Genomic DNA, 24,706 nt, shown 5'->3' on the forward strand with positions numbered 1-24,706 from the left:
CAGATACGGAGCAACTGGAACTCTTCTTTGAAGAGGATAAGATGACTCAACCACTTTGAAAAACAGCATGAAATTTCTCATCAAGTTCAATGACGTCAGGGCTGAGAGATAGCTTGCTTAGCATGGAAGAGGTCCTGGATCCCATCCTCGGTATAAACCAGAGCTCAGAAGGAGGAGGTAGGATGATCAGACCCCATCCTTGGCCATATATAGAGCAAATTCAAGGCCAGGCTGGGATATATGAGGCCCTGCCTCAAAAAATGAAACAAAATAGAACCTAATCCGGTGACGGTGGGTTTATTCATTATTCATAGAGATCACAGATTGGAAGCAACTCACATTCCCATCAAGAGGTAGATGGGTAAAAAAAAAAGAAAAAAAAAAAAAGAGGTAGATGGGTAAGTGGATCATTGCATATGCAGACATGGAACTCCAAAGCAGCAACAGGGAGGAGCCCCCACAGATTACGCTAAATGAAAGCGTCTGCTAACACACAGTTCATCTGGATTTAGGATCGACTGGTTTGTGAACACTGACGGCAGCCAAGTGACAGACTTTGAACTGTCATCTTTTCCCAGGTTAATACGATGCCGGGCAGCAGCTGTGAACCTGGGTACATAGATAGGTGAGCAGAAGTCCTAACCAAGATTTCAGTGAGCTGCGTGGCTGAGCGATGGTGATCAGGAAGATGGGTTTATTCCTGCCTTTTCAACTTAAGATATATATTACTGTAGGATGGGTTGCCGAGACGTAACCTGTTCTGACTTAAGGGTATCTGTACGTACTAACTCATGTTCCATTCATATTCAACCACAAAAATGTCAAGTCTAATCTAGAGTGATAGACAAAAAGACCTCTGAGATTTAGGATGACAAGAGAACTTGAGAGGCAATAAAATCATCCTGTCTTGATTCTGAGAATGGTAACGCTATCCAACTGTATACTTAAAATGGGCACATTTTATTGAATTTTTAACTATACTCCCCAAAAGAAAATAAGTAAGATTTAAGATATGATTTCAGAGGGTTATGGAGACGCTCAGCTGGGGACGCGCTTGCCCTGTAAGCCTAAGGACCTGCATTTGATCACATGTAAAAACCTGGGGTGGGGTGTAGGGGACATGGGGTGGGGTGTGTGGGGGTATGGGGTGTGTGGGGGAGGGGTAGACACCTCTAAGTGCAGACAGGAGGATCTCCGGGTGGCCTAGCCTGAATGGTGCGCCTCAGCTCCCAGTGAGCGACCCTGTTAAACAGGCCAGCATAACAACAAAAGCAGAGGGTGGCAGCTCCTGAGGAGTAACACCCAAGACCGACCTCTGGCCTCTCTACACACACACATATGCACCAACATTCACACAACATAGGAATAGAACTTAGGTGGATTGGGGACAGAGCTCAGTACTAGAATGCTCACCGTGAGTTTGCAAGGACCGGGGTTCAATACCTAATACAACGTGTGTGTATGTATACTTATGTAATTTTCAAGAACTTTTTTAATGTTTTTAATAAAATATTTTAATTCCCCTTCACTCTTCACTGCTGCTTTGTGTGTGTACAGCACAGGGGACAGAATGGGTGCCTGGCCAGCACTTACCACTGAGCTACAGACTCCGTTTCTGTTGATTTCTCATTTCGACACAGGGTCTCATGAAGTTGAACAGGCTGTACTTGAACTCACTCTGTAGGCCAGGCTACCTTAGAACTCATAATTTCCTGCCTCAGCCTCCCAAAGAGCTGGGGTTATCTGTGTGAACTACCATTACTACAATGTGACACAGGGTTTTTATAAAATACACTACCGTAACTGGCCATAATTTTGTATATTATATATATGCAAAATAAGAACATCCTGGGGCTATGGATCCCGAATTTCTCAATCTTGAGATTATATTTGAGTTGGTAAGGTTCCTGCCTGACACATACGGGTTCTGGGTTCGCTCTTGAATCTGACACGCACGGGTTCTGGGTTCGCTCTTGAACGCCACATAAGCCAGTCCCGTGCCACACACCTGCTCTCGGGAGCGGAGGCAGGAAGATATCCTCAGCTATAAGGGGAGCCTGAGGCTAGCCTGAAGACTCGTAAAGCTCTCTGCCCAGAGCTCTGGGTTGATGGCTCTGGCTCCTGGGCTAAGAGAGGCCAGTCGTGTGCAGTCGGCAGGTGAGCCCAGGAAGTAAAGAATTCTGGGAACGTGGCTGAGGGAGTTAGTAGCAGGTGGAGTAAGAGGGTTTTTTTTTTTTTTTTTTTTTTTTATTCATTTATGAATGCTCTGTCTGCACATACACCTGCTAGTAGAGGGCGCCATATCTCACTCTAGATGGATGTGAGCCACCGCGTGGGTGCTGGGCACTGAACTCCGGTCCTCTGGAAGAGCAGACAGTGCTCTTAACCACTGAGCCAGTCTCTCCAGCCCCAGTAAGAGGGTCTTAAATGTAGGCCAACTCTGGAGGTGCATTTATTAGGAATGAGGAAAGAAAAGACTCCTAGGTGACACTGGCATCCTCATTTGTGGTGATACCAGTCACGGCCTTGGAGGGTAGTGTGTGTGAGTATGTGTGTGTGTGTGTCTGTGTGTGTGGTGTGTGTCTGTATGTATTTGAGTGTGTCTGTGACTGTGTGTATGTCTGTGAGTGTGTATGTGTCTGTGAGCGTGTGTGTGTCTGTCTTTTGAGTGTGTCTGTGTGTGTGTGTCTGTGAGCATGTGTCTGTGAGCATGTGTGTCTGTGAGTGTGTGTATGTGTCTGTGTGTGTGTGTCTGTGAGCATATGTATGTGTCTGTGAGTGTGTGTGTCTGTGTATGTGTCTGTATGAGTTTGTCTATGAACATGTGTCTGTGTCTGTGAGTGTGTGTATCTGTGAGCGTGTGTATGTGTCTGTGGGTGAGTGTGTGTGTGTCTGTGAGTGTGTGTGGTCTAATGTTCCTGAGGAGCTTCAGAAGTTTATGATGACAAAGAGGCTGAGGAGGAGTCCTGGCAGAGGAAGAAGCCAGGACAGAGTGTGACCAGGCAGAGTGGTCACCTCACAGGAAGGTCCACTTCTGTGGGACAGGACACAATGGAAGACAACATTGGGGCCAGTCTGGGGTTACTTTTACACTCCGGTCAAGCCACACAGCCTGGCCCTACATGACTTTAATAAAAACATTTGTTTGGGAGTCTCTGGTCACTACCCAGGAAGCTGGCATGCCCACTAAAGTGAAGCAGTGTCAAATGAAGAGGTCCCAGAATCACCGCCGGCATGATGACCATCTTCACGGAAGCCACAGGGTGACAGGCCAGCGCCAGATCTGGCTGTGACGTCTCGGGGATGGCAGCTGGGCTGGTGGCAAAAGACCCACCCTACACTATGAGGGCTGATAAGCCCGGCCTGGTAACCCTGGGCCCCTCTCCGCACAGAGGGCTCTGTAAGAAACAGCAGGCTGCCTCCACCACCAGCTCCAGGGTGCATGTGTTCCTGTGAGCACCAGCCCAGCGATGACATCACAGGCAGGCACACTCTACATTTTGCCGGGACACTCTGGGCAAATGTAATCATACGATTACATAATTAACCCAGCTGTCTCATTAAGAAAATCAACTGGAATTCAGTGCATAATTAGTTATATGACAATTAGCATGCTGATGAGCCAACCGATGAAAAGCTGTCTACACCGCCAGCGAGCCAGGACACGACAGCCATGGCCGTGCTGGGGGTTGGGGACAGGGATGGGGAGGACCCCATGGGATGAAGCCACACACCTCTTATGTGCAAGTACGCTAAGGAGTCCCTGGGTCAGGTCGGGGAATTCCCAACAGTAGTACAGTCAAGGGCTTGAGGTGGGACCAAGAAAAAGGCCCTGAAACAAGGACAGCATCCTGAAGCGGCTGGCACGGACACAGGCGTCCACTCTGTGACTTTCAGGTTTTGAAATGTTTACAGTAGAGTGTTGGGAATGGGGCTACACTGGAAGGGCAAGGCCTAGCACGCATGCACGAAGCCCTGGATCCCACCCCAGCAGACCTCAGAAGGCGAGAGCAGAGGAGGCTGTGCTGGATGTGCAGTGATGCAGAACCCAGCATGGATTCCATGAGATTGTCTCCAATACCAACAAGAGTTCATGCTTGATCTCTTGTAAACAGCATGTATCAAGATAAGAGAGGTGTCAAACTTGTCTGGTGTCCCAGTGATGGAGGGTGGAAACAGCTATCCCCTGTCTGCTTTCTGGTTCCTCCAGAGTGAAGCGTCACTGCTTCTTGTCCCTTGAAGCAACTTCAGGACCACCTCCAGGCCTCGGAGCCGCAGGCAAGGCAGGGGCAGCGGAGTGCCTGTAACCCAAGCTGTGCTGCTCCTCAGTGGGCCCTGGCTCCCTCATTATCTTGGTTGGTGTCTGAGGTTGTTTCCTAGTAATAAGAATGAAAATGTCCCAGGAGGACAGACAGGACACCTATGAGGGGAATCTTGTAGGCCTCAGACCACAAGATCTTCTGGGGCCAGAGGCATTGGCCTAGTTGTCAACATCAGGAAACCTGGAACACCCAAACTAGACTAGTATGCCAGGATCAGACTAGATTGGCTATATTTTTCTACCCTTGAAGGCTGGCACAGCAATGACATGGTGGCATGAAAACCAAGAGACTGATAACTGACACATCAGAGTGTGTTAGCTTTCCCTAAGGGTCACTTTATGGCCAGCAGGAAAGGAGGAGGACTGGAAGGAAAATTTCTGATTTTATCTGTAATGTGTCCTCACCAGAAAGTAACAGCACAAAGGACCAGATGGCTACTTCATCCTTGTGGAGGGACATTAAAAAGCAGACCTCAAGCTGAGGGTATAGCTCTGCTTGGAGAGTGCTTGCTCATCTGACATGCTCAGTGCTCTGGATTTGACAACCCCCAGCCTAGCACCACATAAACGGAGCATGGTGGTACACCTGTAATCCCACACTTGGGAGGCTGGAGGACCAAGAGGTCAAGGTCTTCAATGGCTATATGAGTTGAGGTCATTCTGGAATACTGAGACCTTGTGAGAACAAAGGAGGAGGAGGAAGAACAACAACAACAACAACAGAGCTGTCTCTGGGTCCTCATAGCGGGGCTAGTCCCCAAGAAGAGATTGCCTTTAACCTGAATCCAAGCCTCTAACCTTGGGTGCCTGGAGACACAGCATTGTATAAAGTTTCGGTAGACTTTATATAAAGTTCTGGAATTAGAAAAACCCATAAATGCTCTTTTTGGATGTTCTCATCCACACCTTCAGGGAAACCCAAACTACACTGTGATGGTTAATCTTCACTGCCAACCGACTGAGAATCACCATGGAAATACACTTCTGGGTTTGTCTATGAAGGTGTTTCTAGAAAGATTTAGTTGAGGAGTGAAGACCCATTTCCTAGGCTGGGGTCACGGACTGCACGAGGAGGAGGAAGTGTCCTGAGCACCAGCATCCGCCTTGCTTACAGGCTGTGGTGCCTGGTGTTCTTGCCAGCACGTCTCCCTCGTGATGCATCTCCTCAAACCGTGAGCTGCTCTGTCAGCGCAATAAGAAAACTGACCACCACACACGTGCCTTCAACTTGCAGGTCAGCTTCCTAGGGCAATCAGGCACGTCCAGCGGCTCCTAGACCGTGGGTTGGAGCAGCATGAGGTGATAGTATTTATAGTGCTGGTACGTGCTTTCTAGAACCTCAATCCTAAAGCTCCCAGACACTGTTTTTGCATTTGAAAGTTCTCCTGGGTAGGAAGTACACTGCCACTGAATCGGGAGTAAAATTTGGCATTTACAAGGTGACCGCAGAAGCAAGAAGACAAGCAGCCTGCAAAGAGATTCCTGCAAGTCTGTAGCGGCAGTAACTCCTCCAACCCAGGGCCTGTGTCTCAGGTCTAAGGACTCTTCTGTGCCTATGCAGTGTAAGAATGTAGGAATCCATGTGCATGTGTATGTAGATTGCGTGTGCGCGTGCATGCACATGAGTGTGTGTGTGTGTGTGTGTGTGTGTGTAGGTCAGAGGTTGTTCTCAGGTGGCTTATTCAATTGTTTGCCTTATTTCTTGTCACAGGGTCCCACTGAACCCTCATGGGGCTGACTGTTGAGAAAGTGACAGGATCACATGCACACACCACCACACCTGGACATCTGAGTAGGCGCTGGAGACCCTCATTCAGGGCCTTGTGCTTGAGCGGCCAGCACCTTAAACCAAGGAAGCCATCTCTCCAACCCAAGCCTAAGGCCTCTTTAAAAAGCTGTTACGGCTGTGGAGACACGGGCCTGAACACCTAGCACTTGGGAGGGTTGGGCAGGGTTCAGAGTTTCAGGACAGCCTGGCCTGTGTGGTGAGTGTGAGGACAGCCTTATTCTATAAGACCTTTTCTCAGTGCACTCCTGTGACAAACACAACCCCCAAATACAACGTCAAGCATTTTCCAGAGCAGACACCAACCATGCTTTCGACAGTTTTCTGAGTACTTGTAACTGTTCTCGGGCCTGTGCTGCTCTGGGAAGGGCAACCATCTTAGTCAGGGTTACTGTGCTGTGAGGAAATGCTGAGATCAGAGCAGTCTGCGGAGCAAAGCGTTTATCTGGCTGATTCTTCTGTATCACTGTTCATCACTGAGGAAGTCAGGGCGGGAACCCGGAGCAGGAGCTGAGGCAGAGGCCATGGAGGGTGCTGCTCCCTGGCTTGCTCAGCTGCTCCCTTATGGAACCCAGGACCCCCAGCCCAGGGATGGCACGCCCACAGTGGACTAGGCCTCCCCCAGCAATCACTAATTAAGAAAATGCCCTACAGGCTTGCCTACAGCCTAATTTTAAGGAGGCTTTTTTTTTTTCCCCAACTGAGGCTCCCTCTTCTCTGAGGACTCCAGCTTGTGTCAAGCTGACATAAACTAGCCAGTGCAAGGGACTCAAGGCGCAAGTGATTATTTTGCTGATTTACATTGGCCCCTCCCAACCATGCAAATAAGTACACTGTCTCAGAATGAAAATCTGGAAACCCGAAGCAAGTCATCCACTCTGACTATGGATGTCCTCATGATTCTGCCTAGAACCCAGGAAAATCCATGCTACGCAGAGCCTTCGAAAGGAGGTTACTCCGCAATAGTCCAGCCATGGGAGAGGAACACCCCTTCAAAGCATAGACATTTATTTTTTGTATTATCAGTTAGAGTCAAGCTGTTTTACTCAAAAACATAATCGTGAAATATTTTCTGCGCTGACCAAAGTGTGTGTGTGTGTGTGTGTGTGTGTGTGTGTGTGTGTGTGGTGTTGGGTACGGGCGAAGGAATGGAGGTGTCACCTGTGAATCTTTTGGGACTGTCAGCCCAGGCTTCTGCATGGTGACTGCCAGGGTGCTGACAGAGTCTCCGTGTCCTCAACAGCACTTACACGGTGCTTTGCACTGGGAAGTTGTCGGCATCAGGGGACTGTCCCGAACTCTGCCCTTGCCCAGACACAGACCCAAATACAGACAGACCACAGCCTCGAGAACAGAGGGGCTGAACCCCAGGAAGCTCCGCCAGGGCCTATCAGTCATGAGGCCAGCACATGGTCACGACAATGGTGCTCACGCAGTGAGTCCTTAGAGAATCAATAGAGATGTCCATGAGAAGCACAATGAATTAAAAAGGATTGAGACAGGTAGGTGAGGCGTCTCAGCACCTTTTAGCGCCAGCTGAGGTTGGAGGGTCAAAAATGGAAGACCGTAGGAGGGATAGGCTATCCTGGGCTACATGAAACGCTGTCTTAAAAAATAAAGGAACAGGGACAAGCATGACAGGTCAGCAGGTATTTGCTGGCAAACCTGAGTTTGATCCCCAGGGTTCCCATAGCAGAAGGAGAAAATCAGCTTCTAGAGAGTCTAACTTCCATGCATGTGCTACAGGACGTGCACACACACACATCATAAAAACCGTAAAATAAGGAACAAATAACTAAAAACTTAAGCTGGGGTCACAGATGTGAGTCTGAGTAAAATTCCTCTTGCGCACACCCACTGCCCCGCCTTCCGGAGGTGCGCAGCTGGGGCCGCGGCACTGCAGATCGGGGCTGCAGGAGCACCTGAGCATCTCTCAGCGGGCCTGGCGGTTCGCATGCTTTCAGCCCTAGCCCTGGGAGGCAGAGACAGGTAGATCTAAAGAAAAATAAAAAGTTTCTCCTCCACTAAGGAAACATTAGGCTATATTACTGTAACTGCTGGGATAATGACCAATAATGGCTCAAGGTTATTTTGCAATAAAGGTCTAGACAGTATCTTTAACATACTAGGATGTTGTTCAATAGTGGTTTGTGTTTGGTTTTTGGAGACTGGGTCTGTGCTGGCTGGTTTTCTGTCAACTTGACACAAGATAGAGAGGAAGAAGGGAATCGAGAAAATGCCTCCCCAAGATGCAGCTGTAAGGGCTCTTCTCAGTCAGTGATCAATGGGGAAGGCCAGCCCACTGGGGCCATCCCTGGGCTGGAGTCCTGGGTTCTCTAAGAAAGCAGACTGAGCGAGCCACACAGGCAGCAAGCTGGTAGGCAGCACCTCTGCATCGGCTCCCGCTCCAGTCTCCCCTGCCAAGCTCCTGTCCTGGCCCTCTGGGGATGAACAGCAATGTGGAAGAGAAGCCGAACAAACCCTTTTCATCTCAACTCGCTTTTTAGTCACGGTGCTTCACTGCATCAACTAAATAGCACAGGGTCTTTTTACAATTATTGTTATTATTATTACTTGTGTGTGGGTGTGTGCTCGTGCACATGCAAGCACACACGTCTGTGCCTGCTCCCTAGAGTGGAGTTACAGCCCAACTGTGAGCCACCTAGCTGAGTGCTGGAGCTCAGCCTGGGTCTGCAGAGCAGCAGTACTCTCTGACGAACGAGGCAGTCTGGTCCTGGCTTCTTTATGTCACTAAGAGTGAACTTGAGTTTCCTGACCCTCTGGAATGCTGGGATTACAGGTTTGTGCCACCACACCTGGTTGTTTTTTTGGCGAGGGGGTTGAAGATGAACTGTGAACATGGGCTGAGGGAGATCCTGGCTGGGATGCAGGCAGGACAGCTGTTCAACCCAATGCAGCTGCCATGCACCAAGTAACGCCACAGGATGGAGAACTCGCCAGGCACACGTGTGGACCCTGAATGGAAGGGCTGCAGCGTGTCTGTGAAGCCATGAAAATGAAATCTCTATAGGCTGACATAAAAGCTAAATGAAAACTCAGAGAACTACTAGACCACTGCATGGCGGTGGGAGACAATCTGTTCTGAAGCCTCGGATGTCTGATTCTTCAGGAGCCCTAGGGAGCTCATTCCCACGGAGGTGTCAATCACAGGAGCAGGGCACAAAGTGGCCCCGAGAAGTAGGCTAGCGAGCAGGGAACCCCACGGAAACGCTGTCGTTAGTCTACTTTAGTTTCTGAGACAGTTTCATGTAATTCATGCTGTCCTACACTGAACTTACTAAAGAGGTTAGGATAATCTTAAACTTGTGATTCTCCTGCCTCCGTGCTGGGGCAACAGCACCACCCACCCAGCTCCAGACAGCAAGTCTAAAGAAATGATCTGACCCATCCATTTGTACGTCCACTGAGCAAATATTGATGAAATTGTTACCCCACAGCAGACATTGGGGTAGGCATCTGGAGAGTGATTAGTGTCCAAAAGAACCCATGGGGACACATCCCGAGACAGACGCCAGTAGAGTCCGTCTTTTCCCAAGACACCTTACAGCAGAAGCTCCGTCAGGGCGGTGTCACTAGGTCAGTCTTTTAACACACTGCCGTGGTACGTGTGGTCCCTTATTGACTGAACACTGTTCTGCAGGGTCCAGCTGTGGTTGTAATGGTGTGCAGGTCGTCGCTAGAACACTTGCCTGGCACACAGGAGACCCTGGGTCCAATCCCCACCACTGCACGAGGCAGTCACGGTACTGCAAGCCTGTCACCTCGGCACGCAGCTCAGGAGGATCACAAGTTTAAAGTTATTCTTAGCCTCACCTCAAGTTTGTGGGTGGCCCTGAGCTACATGAGACCCTGTCTCAAAAGAGAAGAGAGGGCAGGAGGCTGGGGTGGCAAGACAGGCTTGTGATCTCAGCATTGGGAGGCTGAGGTAGGAAAATGGTGAATTCTAGGTCTACCTGGACTACAAAGACCTAGACTGTGAGGTCAGAGCAAGATGAGCCAGGGCACATCGGATGCAGGGCCCTTGTGTAAATTAGTGTGCGGGTCTCGGGAGAGGTGAATGGGCCGTGCCGGCAGCACAGCGTGAAGGATGGAGACATGGCCTGCAGGCAGCCAGCTGGGACCACTGGGGCAGGCAGACGGTGCGAGACAGAGCCTTCCAGAAGAAGCAGGGAACCAGGGAGAGGTTCCCTTAGGAGGGAACAGGGGCCGTTAGCCAACCTGGGGGCCTGTATGGGGGTGCAGCTGGCTGAGCAGGCTTCCACTGGCTGGTCAGAGATGAAGCTGACTGTCGCTGGGACCTTTGTTACTGCCTGGCTCATACTGTCTGTGACTGCTGCTGGGTTCAGAGCAAGAGAACCAACCTTGACAATGAGGCACTTCCCTTCTAGCAGAACCCACAAAGAAGAAGAAAAATACAGAGAGGTACAGCTCCAGGCGGCTGGCGCCACCTCAGGAGACCTAGCTCTCCCCGCGGCTGGCAGCCCTGCCTGAGCTCCTGACACTGAGCCACAGGGCATGTAACTGGCCCACCTGTCGGCTTCCCCGAGCCTCCTGTCTCTCAAGTAGAACTCATATCCACAAGTCCTTCTGTATTCTCTTGGCCTGCCGCCTAAAGCCCACAGACAATGAAGGCTCCCGGACCCCTGAGTGGCTGGGTGGCTGTCAATAAACGAGACGCTATTGACCAGGCCTTTCCTGGAAGCCTCAGGCAAGGATTACCTCATCTAAGCAGTGGCCAGACTGCACGGCCACGGTGGAGTGCCCTAGCCCAGCTTCCTCAGTCAGGTCTGTCAGTCCACAGCACGTCTAGCATGCTGAGGTGGGCGTGATCTACCTGGAATGGAGGTGTGTTCTGGTTGACTTTGATACAGAAAACATTTTTTTTGAGACAGACTCTCCAATAGAGCATGCTGGCCTGGAACTTCACATGCCTCTACCTCCTGAATGCTGAGGTTACATGGAGGCACCATAGCGCCCGCATCTATGTGGCTACACACTGAACCCAGGGCTTTAGGCTACGCAGTCTATATCAACTAGGCTACATTCTCAACTCCAAAATAATAAAGCTTATTTAAACTATTGTCACTGTGAACTTTAATACTCTAGCTTAGTGGTTCCCTACCTTCCTAGTGCTGTGACCCTTTAATATAGTTCCTCATGTTGTAGTAACTCCAACCATAAAATTATTTTGTTGCTACTTCCTAACTGTAATTTTGCTGCTGTTGTCAATTGGAATGTAAATATGTGACATCACAGGGTGGTGACCCACAAGCTGCTAGCCCAAGTTTGGGAGACTGAGACAGGAGGATTGTGGTGAGTTAAGAGACTAACTTGGCTACATAGTGAATTTGAGGTCACCCTTAGATAGATAATACAACCCTGCCTCAAAACACAAACATGGGCCAGTAAGATGGCTCAGTGGGTAAAGGCACTTGTAGGACCTGAGTTTGATCCCTAAGACCCACAAGGTAAAAGAAGAGAACAGACTATGACAAATTATTCTCTGACAGGCACACATAGATAGATTAGATAGATAGATAGATAGATAGATAGATAGATAGATAGATAGATAGATAGATAGATAGAAGATAAAGGTGAAAATAAGATTCTCTAGCCCAAAATGATTTTGAAAACTATTGGTACAGAAAATATAAGGTGTTTATATATTAAAAACATGAGACTTTAATGAGGAAAATAATTATGTGTTCTATGAAAAACTAAATCAGAAAATAATTTCAGATTAAGAATCTAACAACTTGCTAAGTAATTACTTAACTGGAAAACTTCACTAGGGGAAATCCTGGTACAACCTTGACTCTGCACAGAATGGAAGTTTTAGTTTGAAACATCACTGAGGTCAAAATGAAGATGGGTCTTTGGTGAACACAAAGCAAATAGTCCCCCAGCTCGACAGAGGCCAGCTCTCATGTGGAGTAGTCCAGTGGTGGCCTGAGCGGAACCCTGTGAGCAGGAGGAGCCCTGAGAATACTTGGGAATGGGTGATGTGCTTCCCATAAACTCTGCGCCCTAGGAGTCAGTGGTTCAGAGAAAAAAACTCTCAGGTGCCTTATATATTGGAGTGCCAACTGCACAACACGTACGAGGTTTAACCCCACCCCTGAAAACTAACAACAAGAAAACATAGGCACTGTCCATCAGATGGCTGGCACGTGAGGGGAAACCAGCTGGGCAGCTTCTGTCAACAGGAAAAACCCAGAGCAACAATGGGAAGAGGAGCCACCCCCTGGGCAACTGTACGGGGCATATTCTTGAACGGTGACTGATAGGGGAGGGCCCAGCCCACGGTCAGTAGAGCCACCTCTGAGCAGGTGGTCTGGGCTGTGCCGGAGAGGAGGCTGAACAAGTCGTGGAGAGTAAGCCAGTAAGCAGTCTCCCTCCATGGCCTCTGCTTTAGTTCCTTTTTCCAGGTCCCTGACTCCTCTCAATGATATACCATGATCAGCATTTGTAAGTCAAATAAACTATTTCTTGTCTCGAGTTGTTTTGGCCACTGTTTTATTCAGCAACAGAGAAGCAAACCAGGACATGCAGTGTACCCTGAACACCAAATAATCCACTTATAGTACAGGGGCCTCCTTGTCGGGCTTGGGCACAGTCTTCACAAAACCCCTGGCCACATACAAACTCTTACAGAAAATCCTAAGGTCAGAATTTAGAACTTAGAGCATGATAAACAACTAAAGTAATGAAATATTGGCTCACTCCAGCACTGGGTCATTTCCACATCCAACATCCTATCGATTTTACAGAACAGAAAATTGAGCTCAAAGGGAAAAGCAGTACCACTGACCCTCACGCGAGCCCACGGTGGAGACCACACTTCTCTGTTCTCCGCTCAGGGAGTTCCTCATGTGGTTCAGGTCTAAGACAAGAGAAGGGCCTACGGCAGCCCCGACTGCGTGGAGAAACACAGTGCCACAGAGCAGACCCTTCTCAGGAAGAACGAGAACACCCCACAGGCACAGGAGAGAAGCTTCTGTGTTGTTTGCCAAGGCGTGTCTACTGCGGTGATGTCCCCACAGGGCGCACATGTGACTGCAGTGGGGATGGGGGGCCTTGTGGTTTCCTTGTCGGCAGGGGAGGATGGCTACGTGGCTTTTCCTCCAGGATTGAGCTAGGATCCATGTGATCATGTCCATCTGTCCTGACAGGGTCTCAATCACATGGAAGTTGAGGAATGAGAACCCACCACTGCCCGAGAGGGCAGATGCCATGTCCTTGGGGAATTCCCGATGGTACATTCCTTTAAAAGAAGATGCCACTCACATACGCAGTCACAGTGAAAGGGATTATCAGCTTCAACCCTTCGGTGAGAGACTCTTCCAGGAGCCACGATCCCCTGTGACCCGGGAGGGGAATGAGGCACACCAGGTGTGTTGTCCTGAGGTGACACGTGCCCTGGGAGATCGCAGCGGAGCACTTACAGCCACTCAGAAGAGTGACACACAGCATTCTGCAGCCTGGCCCAGAGGCTCAGGCTTACGGAGAGTCAGCTAGTGAGCTGGGAACACAGAGCATTTTCCTTCTTGCCCAAGTCTGGATTCTAGAGAATTCACATCCTCCAAACCCCCTTCCCCATCCCTGGTTTTCCAGGGAAGCTGCTTGGGTGACCCATTCTCCTCAGGAAAACTGAAAACAGTGATAGCCACAGCTGGAGCAGACGCGTGTCTCCATCCCTGGCTAGCAATGGACTGACTTACCTGGGACATCAATTAATCTCTTGTACACAGTCAGAAAGGCTGCCTCTGCTTCCTTGCTCCTCTTACTCAGTGCATCAATCTGAAAGGGAAAGAGACAGAGAGAGAAAGACCTCAAAATGTGTTGAGAGCTCATTGGTTTTCTTTCCTTCTTTTTAAAAGAGTCTTACTATGCAGCTCAAGGTGGCCTAACCCTGTTGCCTCAGCCTCCTAGCACACATATCTGCTTATGCTCTAGTTGTGGGACAAAATTAAGATCCCATGGATGAGGCTCTAACAAGTCACAAACATGGGGGAGTTCAGCAGGGAGAGAGCCCAGACACAAACACGGGACGCACAGGCACTGACACTGATGGCGAGTGGGGTCAGAATCTAAGAGGCCAACCCTGCACATGCAGGAGGATCGCACACAGCTGGCACACACCACAGAAGATGCCCAGGAGGAAGATGCTGGAGAGGAAGACCACTGGAACCTTCCCGTCCTCATTCCAAAGGACAACGTGAAAGGCACTGGGAACTGACCAATGGGAAAAACTGGAGCAAGCTGCATCGGTGTGAGGCATAAACAGGCTAAGCCGAGGACAGCACTGGGGTTTCCAGCAGGCACTGGGGGAGTGTCTGTCGCTGGCGTTCTCATCAACTGTCCCAGCTGAGCTTATTTCCCTCAGCCGAGGCCCACATATCACAGAGTGGTGAAGCAGAGAACTGCAGGTAGCCTGGACACTCATCCAAGAGGCTTCAATGGCCAGGCCACCACGTTGGGCTAGTTGCCTCCCACCACACAACTGCCAAGGCAACAGATGGCTCTTGCTCCTGAGGCAGCACGACATCACTCCATCCGTCCGGCTCAGGAGAAGGCCTGGAATAAGTTTCCTGCCGGCCTTGCTCAGGATCACTCTCCTGTGTTATTAAAGAGGCAAAAGATGGGTCTTAATTACAGGGCCTCTCGCCTGGGCCAGGCAACAGTCTGTTGAGGGCTGAGAGAGGAGGGTGAATTGCCAAGAGGGAGGCTACAGGCTCCAGGACTCAGGAGAGCGAACACAGGACAGACAGAGACACTGCTAACACCACCAGCATCTAACAGCTCCTGTGCCAAGGTCAACATCTCAAGTCACTTGTTTAAAATTCAGATTTTATTCTTCCTTCATAAAATAAAACTGCACTTTAAATCTGCGTGTGCACACGTGCACGCGTGTGCTGTATATGCTTGCCACATCTCTCCAGGGTCTCCCGTAGTCCATGCTGGCCCTCAACTTACGAGATAGCTGTAAATGAACTGGAACCCATGATCCTTCTGCCCACTGCCGTGCTTGGCTTGCCTCTAGGATGGACTTCCTATGCAGCTAGCCTTTGTGTGGGTCCCAGGCTGGCCCCAGAAACCATCTCTGTACCCGCCTAGGGAGGTGCCTGCATTTCCCAGGTGCTTGTCTGCAGCAGACCAGGTCCAGGACGATGATCTTCCGAGCAGCCCAGATCCCTGTCAGCAGGGCATAGGGATTGTAATTCTGCAGCCACTTATGAGTGCAGCTCTTGGGAGGCAGGTGGGTCTCTCTGAGTTTGAGGCCAAAGTGATCTACAAAGGGAGTTCTAGGCTGTCACACAGAGAAACCCTGTCTTGACATTACCCCACACACAAAAAAAAAAAAACCACCCCAAATCAACCAAACAAAAGACTCTGACTCCTCCCCAGGCACTCATGCTGCCTTACTCAGAAGTCAGCCCTGTGGACCTGAGTCCAGCTGGACTTTATAAAAAGGGAGAACTCGGGGCCTGGGAGATGGCAAAGTTGCATCTTGAGTTTGATTTCCAGAACCTACGGAAAAAGTAGTGTTGCAGGCTTATTATCCCAGCGCTGGGGAAGCTGAGGCAGGAGGATCCCTGGGACTTACTGGCCAGCCTAGCCTGTTTGCTGAGTACCACATCAGGGAGAATCTCAAAAGGAAAGGGTAGATGGGGTCTGAGAAACAACTCTCTGGACTGTCGTCTGGCACCCACACATGCACATGCACACACCATATAAACACACCCTTCTCAGGCAGACACACCCACACACACACCACATGAACACACCCATCTCAGGCATACACACCCATACACACACACTAAAAAAAGGGGGGCATGGGCATGAGAGATGGCTCTTTTGTTCCCTATTAAAGGCAGATAGCCCACCAAGAGCCAACAGTCCATAGGCCTCTCCCAGGTTTTGATGTCCCCCGACTCTAGACCAGCACTGCCCTCCTCTTTGTGCAAATCAGCTAACTGCATCAGATGTGAGGTCAGGACCCACCAATGAAACAGTCACTGTCCTGTTGAGACTAAAACCTAAGTGATCTTCCCTCCCTGTGCAGCCTGATTTGAGTCATGGCCCACCCTTGCCAGGTTACTTGCGCCTTGCTCATGTGTTTCTTTGTGGGACACTGAGAGCGTACACACATGCACACACTCACGCCCTGACAGACTGGGTGCTGCCTCCACACAGAAATGTCATTCACTACTTCTTATTCTCAAAAAGGAGCCAGCCCTGTTCACACAGTCACCTCTCCTTTAATCTCAGGTCCACAAGGCACGTGTTTCTAGTGTTTAAACCAGTCTGACAGCACCAGGAAATGAATTCTGAGTCAGGGGCTCTGAACTCTCCTTCCATAAATGTCAGCAAGTTCAAATACAGTCCCAAGATGACAAGGGTCAGCAGTGGGTCTAAGTCATCCATGAAGTTCGCTCCCTCCCTCCCTCTGTCCCTCCCTCTGTCCCTCCCTCCCTCTGTCTCTCTCTCCCTCTCTCCTCCCTCTGTCCCTCTCTCTTTTCTTCTTCCTTCTCCTCCCCCTCTTCCTCCCTCCCAGGACAAGGTCTTTAAGTTCACTATGCAGACAGGGATGGCCTGACATCCACAGGTAGGCGCTCCCATGTCCACTTGTTTCAGTGCCATGACTCCACATGCACTTGGCAAATGCTCTACCCAACCAGGCCACACCCCTAGTCCATGAGGCTTAAGAGAGGCTGATTCTCTAGTCGAGGGCACCACTGTCCTTCCCAAGCTGTCTGGGATAACCAGCACACCCTGAGAGTTCTGACAGCCTGCCTTTCTGTGACCAGCCTTTCCTGCCTCCTCCCCATGGCCACTGTCCTGAAACATGCAGGAGTCCCCAGCTGATCGTCCCTGTGGTGGCTGAGCAGGCTGGGAGCAGGCACCAGGGCTTAGGGGCTGGCTGCTTGATCAGAACTGCCAGCAGCCAGGCAACAGACTTCACCTGCCAGGGCTGAGCAAGCAAGTGATCTAACACAGTGCCCAACCCCAAGAATGCTCAAGTGACACTGACTCTGTTCACTGTAAGAGCAGGCTTCAGGTGTCTATGGAGGGAATGGTCCTCTCGTCTGGAGCCTTCACTGTTCAAAAAGGGAGGCAGAAAGAAACCCATCTCATTCTTCTCTGCCTGTCACTATGGGCCTGGGCAGCAGCACACGGAGGCATGGCAGCTCCTTGGGTGAGGTCTGAAGGCAGAGTGTGGAATCAGGTTCCAAGGTTATACCTAACGGCTCCTTTACGTACCCATGAGATTGATGTGGCAATTCTATCTACTGTTCCCACAGCATAACAGCAAAATGAACAAGAGGACAGGACAGAGGTAGCACTGTGGTGGCAGGACTAGGTCACACAAGTTCTCGACACCTGCAAAATCTGTCCGGTGGCTTCCTGTTCCCTGTTCCGTTTGGGCTCACCTCCCTCTCCAGCCACACCCGGTCACTCCCTGTTCCCGGGAGTACCAAGCAATTTCCACTCAGCCTGGAAGGCGCCTCACTGGAATGTTCTACTGATCCTTGGGGCTGGGCTCAGAGCCACCTGTAAATTGAGGCCACTCCCACCAGCACAGGGGATCAGACTATCCCCAGAGCCAGGACTTACAGGCCAGACTCTCCTCCTCCAGAAATCTAAAAGGATCCCTTTCTGCAGCTACCATATTCCTTCTGAGAATGGAAAGATCATTCGGAAGCTGGTTAGTTCAGGAAGGGCTGTGGTGTACACACCTGTTTTTGGGATACAGTGTAATGACAGCCTCACACTGTCCACAGCCACTGGAAAGTTTCTCCCCACTCAAAGAAAAGAAAGATCTGGTCATCTTTCTACAAGGAGCCTCCCCACCCTCCTCAAGCAACATGACCAGAGGCTTCCACTATACATTTCTTCCTCTTGTGTTCTTATTTTGAGTCAGGGCCTCAAGTAGCCCAGGCTGACCTTGAATTTCACATGTAGCCAGGTATGATCTTGGAGTTTTGATCCTCCTGCCTCCATTACAGGAGTACTGAGATCACAGGTCTGCACTTCCTCACCCGGTTTATGTGGTGCTGGTGACGGCTTGGTGCATGCTAGGCAAACACTGTACTCACTGAGCTTCAGGCCTAGGCTGCTACTGTACTTGACAGTTCCGAGTCTGTGTTGAATACTGTGCTGTGCTGGGACAAAAGGACAAAGAAATACACTGTTCCAGAGTAACTGGGCTAGTAATTCCTGTATGGTGCTGGCTTAACTTAGAAAGCTCTGATTCTTTTATTCCAAAGTTGACAGTGTAGCTGAAGTTCCAAATCTTATATACAGATAACAAGTTAATTTTTATATGAAAGACTGTCCGAGCAGGGTTTTGCATTAGCAGCGAAAACAGCTTTTTCCATGGCCCCGGGCATGGTGGCAGAGCCCTCCATCCCCATGCCTGGGAGGTGGAGGCAGAGGAACAGGAGTTCAAGACCATCCCAGTCTACACTAGGAAGTGAAAACCAGCCTGGGCTACAAGAGAAAAGTCTCTCTCTTTTCTTAAACATTTTGTTTATTGAATGTGGAGGTCAAAGAATAGTATGCAAGAGTCAGCTCTCTCCCTCCACTATGTGGGTTGTGGGGATCAAATTCAGGTCATTAGGTTTGCTGCCAAGTGCCACTACCATCTGAGCCATCTTGCCAGACCAAATCATTTATTTTTTGGATGAGGAAAGTATGTTTTAGTAAAAATCCAAAAGAAGATGTTGCCATGAAGAATGAATGTAAGAGTGAGGCCACAGCAGAGGTATGGGCAGACACCACAGAAAGAGCAGTGCAGATCATCAAACTGATAACTAGCGCCCTCTCCACGCTGCGTGCAGGGCCCTGAGGTCACCGCTGACACTGCATTTTCAGGGTACAGCTGACAGGTGTGAGGCTGCCTGCAGTCTCTCTAAGGTCCTCCCAGAACTGGGCAGTTAGCTGGAGGGATGACCAGTCACAGCCCCACAGCAGGCTCCCAGCAGAGCTGGGAGGGCAGCTGTCTGCCTCACTAGTTGATTGGTTCCTTTACTCCCACCATAGAAATAGTGTGAGCAGACTCACAATGCCCAGCCGGTCAGAGCCTCCTCTTCCCTCCGAACACCTTTTACTTTAGGAAAACCATGGGAGGGATCAGGGAAGTGTTCCCAGAGAAGAAATGGCTGCCTGAGGTCATCAACAGCTGTTAGAGAGAGCTGGTCCAGTGTTCAGAAACCCCTGGGTTCTATCCCTAGCACTTTATAAAACGGTCATGGTGGTACATGCCAGTAACCTTAGCACACCCTTTACCCTAGCACTTGGGACAGATAGGCAGGCAAATCTCTTTGAGTTCAAGGCCAGCCTGGTCTACAAAACAAGTAACAGGATTGCCAGGGCTACACAGAAAGACTGTCTTGAAGACAAAACAACAACAACAAACCCAACAGTTTCTGGGCTGGAGAGAACGCTTCCTGGAGAAAAGAGACCTCCCTGTAAGTTGTTGGTCAGGAAGAGACCCTCACACACACAGGCTAAGTTCCACGGGGTAGGTGTCCGCAGAGCTGGACAGTATGACCCTATTCTAGCTGCAGGATAGAGAGCCCCGGCCCTGCTAGGAGGCTATCAAGGTACCAAAGGTGTCACGTTGGATGCTGGAGGAGAAAAGCCCTCCATGGGCATAACCAGTCACGCTCACTACAAGCTCCGGCACTAATGTGCTACTCAAGATGTGCCTCCTGGAGTAATGATGGCACGGCAGCTCTCCGGGTGGATCTGAGGCTTGCTCCTCAGAACGGAATCCAAGCCTGGCACTGTAAACCCGTTCAACGCCCAAGGCTTGGGAGGTCTCGGACCCCATGGGTATCTATTGTTGTTGTTTTGCCCAATGGACATTACCAAACTGCCTTTTAAATATTTCTATTTATAGCCATAGATTTGTGCAGCTCTAGACTGGTCAGAAAAGCATCATTCTGCAGTGGGCAGCAGTCACTCAACGCAGAGGCTCATAACCAGTTAAGAACGTACTGTTGAGGGTCTAGCCCTAAACAAGACAATCATATAAACCCCTCCAAGGCTCAGGGGACATCTGGGAAGACGAGTCCGAGCGAACCTAAGAGCAAGAGGCTGGGGAGGAAGCTGTGAAACCCTGTCTTCTAGATGCTACTTCTGAGCTCAGGGCAGTTACGGCTGCTCGGGCCAACCCAATCGACATCCCAGCTTGGGCTTCTGAGCTCAGGGAAGTTATGGTTGCCTGATCAAGATCAACCCGACTGACATCCCAGCTTGGGCGGGGCTTCTGAGCTCAGAGCAGTTATGGCTGCCTGCTCAAGATCAACCCAATCAACACTCCAGCATGGGTGGGAAGAGGGCACATGCTCCACCCTCGCTGATGTCCAGAGAGAGTCATTCTCCTTTAGAGCTAGGGCTGATGGTAAGGGCCAAAGCTTTAGAGTGAGAGACCCTCTCCCTCCCTCTCTCTTAAGACTACTTATTTATTATTTATACAGCATTCTGCCTGCACACCAGATCTCACTATAGATGGTGTGAGCCACCAAGTGGTTACTGGGAATTGGACTCAGGACCTTTGGAAGAACAGCAAGTGTTCTTAACCTTTGAGCACCTCTCCAGCTCGAAAGACCCTTTCTCAAACAAACAAACAATGAGCTCCAGGCCAGCCACAATGAAATGATGAGAGATATCTCCAGAGTAATAGAAACAACAACAACAACAATATTGAAAGATACATTGTAAACATATATAAAACTGTCAAAGAATAAAAAAACTAAAAGAAGGAAACGTAAAATTTACTCTGAAAACCATAAAACATTAAATGGACACTAATTAAATGGAGGTCTTTGCTCAATTGGAGACTTAATACTATGACAATGGTAATAGCCACAAAGCTGATTTACAGATTCAATGCATTGCATTCCAAAATCCCAGCTGGCTTCATCGCTGAAAATGAAAGACTGATCATGAAATCTGTGTGGAAGTGCAAGGGCCCCAAACAGGAAAAAAAAAAAAAAAAAAGTCTTCAAACTGGAAAAAGTTGGAAGATTCACATTTCCCACTTGACAAATTACCACAAACCACGTTAACCAAGACTGTGGCATTGGCGTAAGGAAAATCCTATAGACCAGGGAAGGGTGAGAAGAGGCAGCAAGAAACACATCATGATGACCTACTGTCTGACAAGAGCAATGTGACCATCTACTGGCAGAAAGCCTGCTTTAATTTGCAAGTGCTGGGAGGGAACTCGTAACTTTATACATGGTAGGCTCTACCACTAAGCCACACCCCAGCCCCTCACTGGGGGATTCTAGGCAGGTGCTCTACCACTGAGCCACACCCAGCCCCTCACTGGGGAATTCTAGGCAGGGGCTCCACCACTAAGCCACACCCCAGCCCCTCACTGGGGGATTCTAGGCAGGGGCTCTACCACTGAGCCACACCCCAGCCCCTCACTGGGGATTCTAGGCAGGGGCTCTATCACTGAGCCACACCCCAGCCCCTCACTGGGGGATTCTAGGCAGGAGTTCCACCACTGAGCCACACCCCAGCCCCTCACTGGGGGATTCTAGGCAGGGGCTCTACCACTGAGCCACACCCCAGCCCCTCACTGGGGATTCTAGGCAGGGGCTCTATCACTGAGCCACACCCCAGCCCCTCACTGGGGGATTCTAGGCAGGAGTTCCACCACTGAGCCACACCCCAGCCCCTCACTGGGGGATTCTAGGCAGGGGCTCTACCACTAAGCCACACCCCAGTCCCTCACTGGGGGATTCTAGGCAGGAGTTCCACCACTGAGCCACACCCCAGCCCCTCACTGGGGGATTCTAGGCAGGGGCTCTACCACTAAGCCACACCCCAGTCCCTCACTGGGGGATTCTAGGCAGGAGTTCCACCACTGAGCCACACCCCAGCCCCTCACTGGGGGATTCTAGGCAGGGGCTCTACCACTGAGCCACACCCCAGCCCCTCACTGGGGATTCTAGGCAGGTAGGTACTCTAGAATCTGAATCACACCCCAGCCCCTCACTGGGGAATTCTAGGCAGGTGTTCTACCACTGAGCCACACCCCCAGCCCCTCACTGGGGATTCTAGGCAGGTAGGTACTCTAGAATCTGAACCACACCCCAGCCCCTCACAGGGGATTCTAGGCAGGTAGGTACTCTAGAATCTGAACCACACCCCAGCCACTTACCAAATCTCTAAGTGTTCCCTTTATAAATTCATTCTGAAAACCCAACATTTTGGCCATCTGATCCTTGATGTTAGTCTCATACAAGGAACGACTGCACTGAGTCAGTGGGAAAATCTAATGAACACGTGGACATACCTTTTCCTAAGACATATCTGTTTTAATCTTGGGATATGGGACTGCTTCAGTTTGTCCACAGCCACTAACTCTGATTTGTCTCATGCTCTGGGACAGTGTGGTTTTACCAGCTGAGGATCGTTTACATTTATTCTTGGGACTCTTATAAATGCCAGAGCCCCAAGAAGAACGGAGGTGGAGGGCAGCTCTCCAAAGAAGGGGACTGCTGCTCCCCCTGATGCTGCAGTTTGTTGCGGTTTGTCAAGTGGTCATGTGCAAAGAGATGAGTAGAAGAAATTGGATATCCTGTTGGCAAAGGTCAAATTTGCCCCAAGAAACTCAATGCCCTTGATCAGCAGGAAGTAGTCTAAAGAGGTCTACACCTTCTTTCCCCTCTAACTTTCTTTCTACCTGGTGTTGGGAGGTTGGAAGGTATTGGGTGGAGAAGGTAGTAGATATAAGAACCCAATAAAGTAGGCAAAAGCCTATGACAGATTCCCGTTATGACGGACTGCAAGCTGTGAGATGAAACCCTTTCCTCTCCAGGTTCCTTCAGGTCACGGTGGTTACAACAGCAACAGAAAACAAACCAGAATACCACTGTTCTATCTGATCCATGCATCCTTGCCAATACCCATGCATTCAATTATCCATCTATTTATTTCATTTTGTGTACTTTCACTTAATCACCTATTCATTCCTATTTAATCTATCAAGTCATTCAGCCATCCCCATCCACCCACCACCCTCCATCTATTTGCTGTATTATCCATCTACCCAACCCCTTTCACCCATTCACCTATCCAAACATCCAACCACTTCTTCCAAAAACTCTTCCAATCCATCTAGCCATGCATTCAGTTATCATCTCCCTACCTACCAATATCCATCTACCCTATTCATCAGTCTGTCTACTCTCTCCCATTTCCATCCATCCATGCCCTTCACCTAGCCATCACCCTTTACCCATATCCATCCATCCATCCCTCCATCCATCCATCGTCACCCATATAAATTCACCTACTCAGGACCTCACCCACAAACCCATGTACCCAATGCACTCATGTGGCCTCACCCAACCTCAGCCATTCCTCTATAGTCATCCCTGTCCCTTGCACCCTTTATCTAATGAGAGCCTGCTATGCACCAAGCACTGGGTAACATGGGACACAGAACTCACTAGCCATCAAACTCTGTGAAGACAGTGTCTGCATTACTCTATCTCCATTACAGATCAAGGTATAGTTTGCGTTTGGACTGGCACACAGCTATCACGGAAGCAAAGAACCAACAAGCTGACTTTGCCTTTGAGCTGTGACTTGGTAAGGCAGGATCACAACTCCACCATGAGCTGAGCCCGGGTAGAGCCTCGCTTGCTGTCAATCAATAAGCAGTAATGAGTCTGGTTTCCACATGGTCAAGGAGCTGAAGTAAAAAGACATATCCTAAGGTGCCAGGTCTGTCATGGTTCCCCTGGGCTCTGACATGGGTCTCTGGACCACACAGGACCTGACTTCCTCGTCTCAGGCCACTGTCCTCTGCTCCTGAGGTTCTAAGCAAGCAGCAATATTCCACCATCCTCCCTCATGCTTTTGAAGCTCCCTTTGTCTCTAGGCTGACTCAACAAAACTTCTCAGGTATCTCCTGTGTGCCTGGCTCCAGGAGACACGCTCTTGGAGGGGCAGGGCTGGCCCTCACTTAACTCCAGGCACAAGAAGGCTGCCAGGTGCCTGTTAGGCAGCTGGAAGCCAGATGCAGAGGGGTTTCCAGCTCAGAGGCCAAACACCAGTTGAAGAGAGCACACCACCACTGTAAACATCCAAGAAATCTAGTGATGGCTACCGAGAGGACGTTAAAAATAATTACCCTCTGAAAATATTAGATTTGCTCTGGATTGTTCATTACACACAATGGTTTAATAGGACTTTTATTGAATAGCTGCAGAGCTCTGGGCCGAAATCAATTTGCCTTACACGAGGAATTTTGATGTGTGCTGTTGACTTCCCCAACACGGAGCAATTTGTAATAGCTTTGGCTCACTGTTGTTTTCAAAGCTCCCTGCTACATCACAAGCATTTATTTCTGACCACAAAATTACATTTATTCAACAGAAAGCAGCTCCGGGTCTTTAAGAGGTTAACTTCTGGAGTGCCTGGCTGCTCTCCAGCGCCGAGGAGGAGCGGGGCGCAGCAGCCCCCTGCACACAGGGGCGGCAGCGCCAGGCGGGCGGCCGTGATTAATAGAGTGCTGAGTGCGCTCCTTCCCACATGTGCGCTGC

The 24,706-nt window shown here is 49.9% G+C and overlaps 1 protein-coding gene across 10 annotated transcripts in view; it reads right to left on the minus strand.

Annotated features, from left to right (window-relative positions):
- The window catches only part of Cux1 (cut like homeobox 1), a 308,986-nt gene that overhangs the window by 133,727 nt on the left and 150,553 nt on the right, over positions 1 to 24,706 (minus strand). For all 10 annotated transcript variants that reach the window (XM_021651492.2, XM_021651491.2, XM_060367899.1 and 7 more), the window contains exon 4: positions 13,850 to 13,928. In XM_021651492.2, coding sequence (XP_021507167.1) covers positions 13,850 to 13,928 — 79 coding nt within the window. The remainder of the gene's footprint in view (positions 1 to 13,849; positions 13,929 to 24,706) is intronic.

Source organism: Meriones unguiculatus, chromosome 15, assembly GCF_030254825.1.
Source record: "Meriones unguiculatus strain TT.TT164.6M chromosome 15, Bangor_MerUng_6.1, whole genome shotgun sequence".
Lineage (NCBI taxonomy): Eukaryota > Metazoa > Chordata > Mammalia > Rodentia > Muridae > Meriones > Meriones unguiculatus.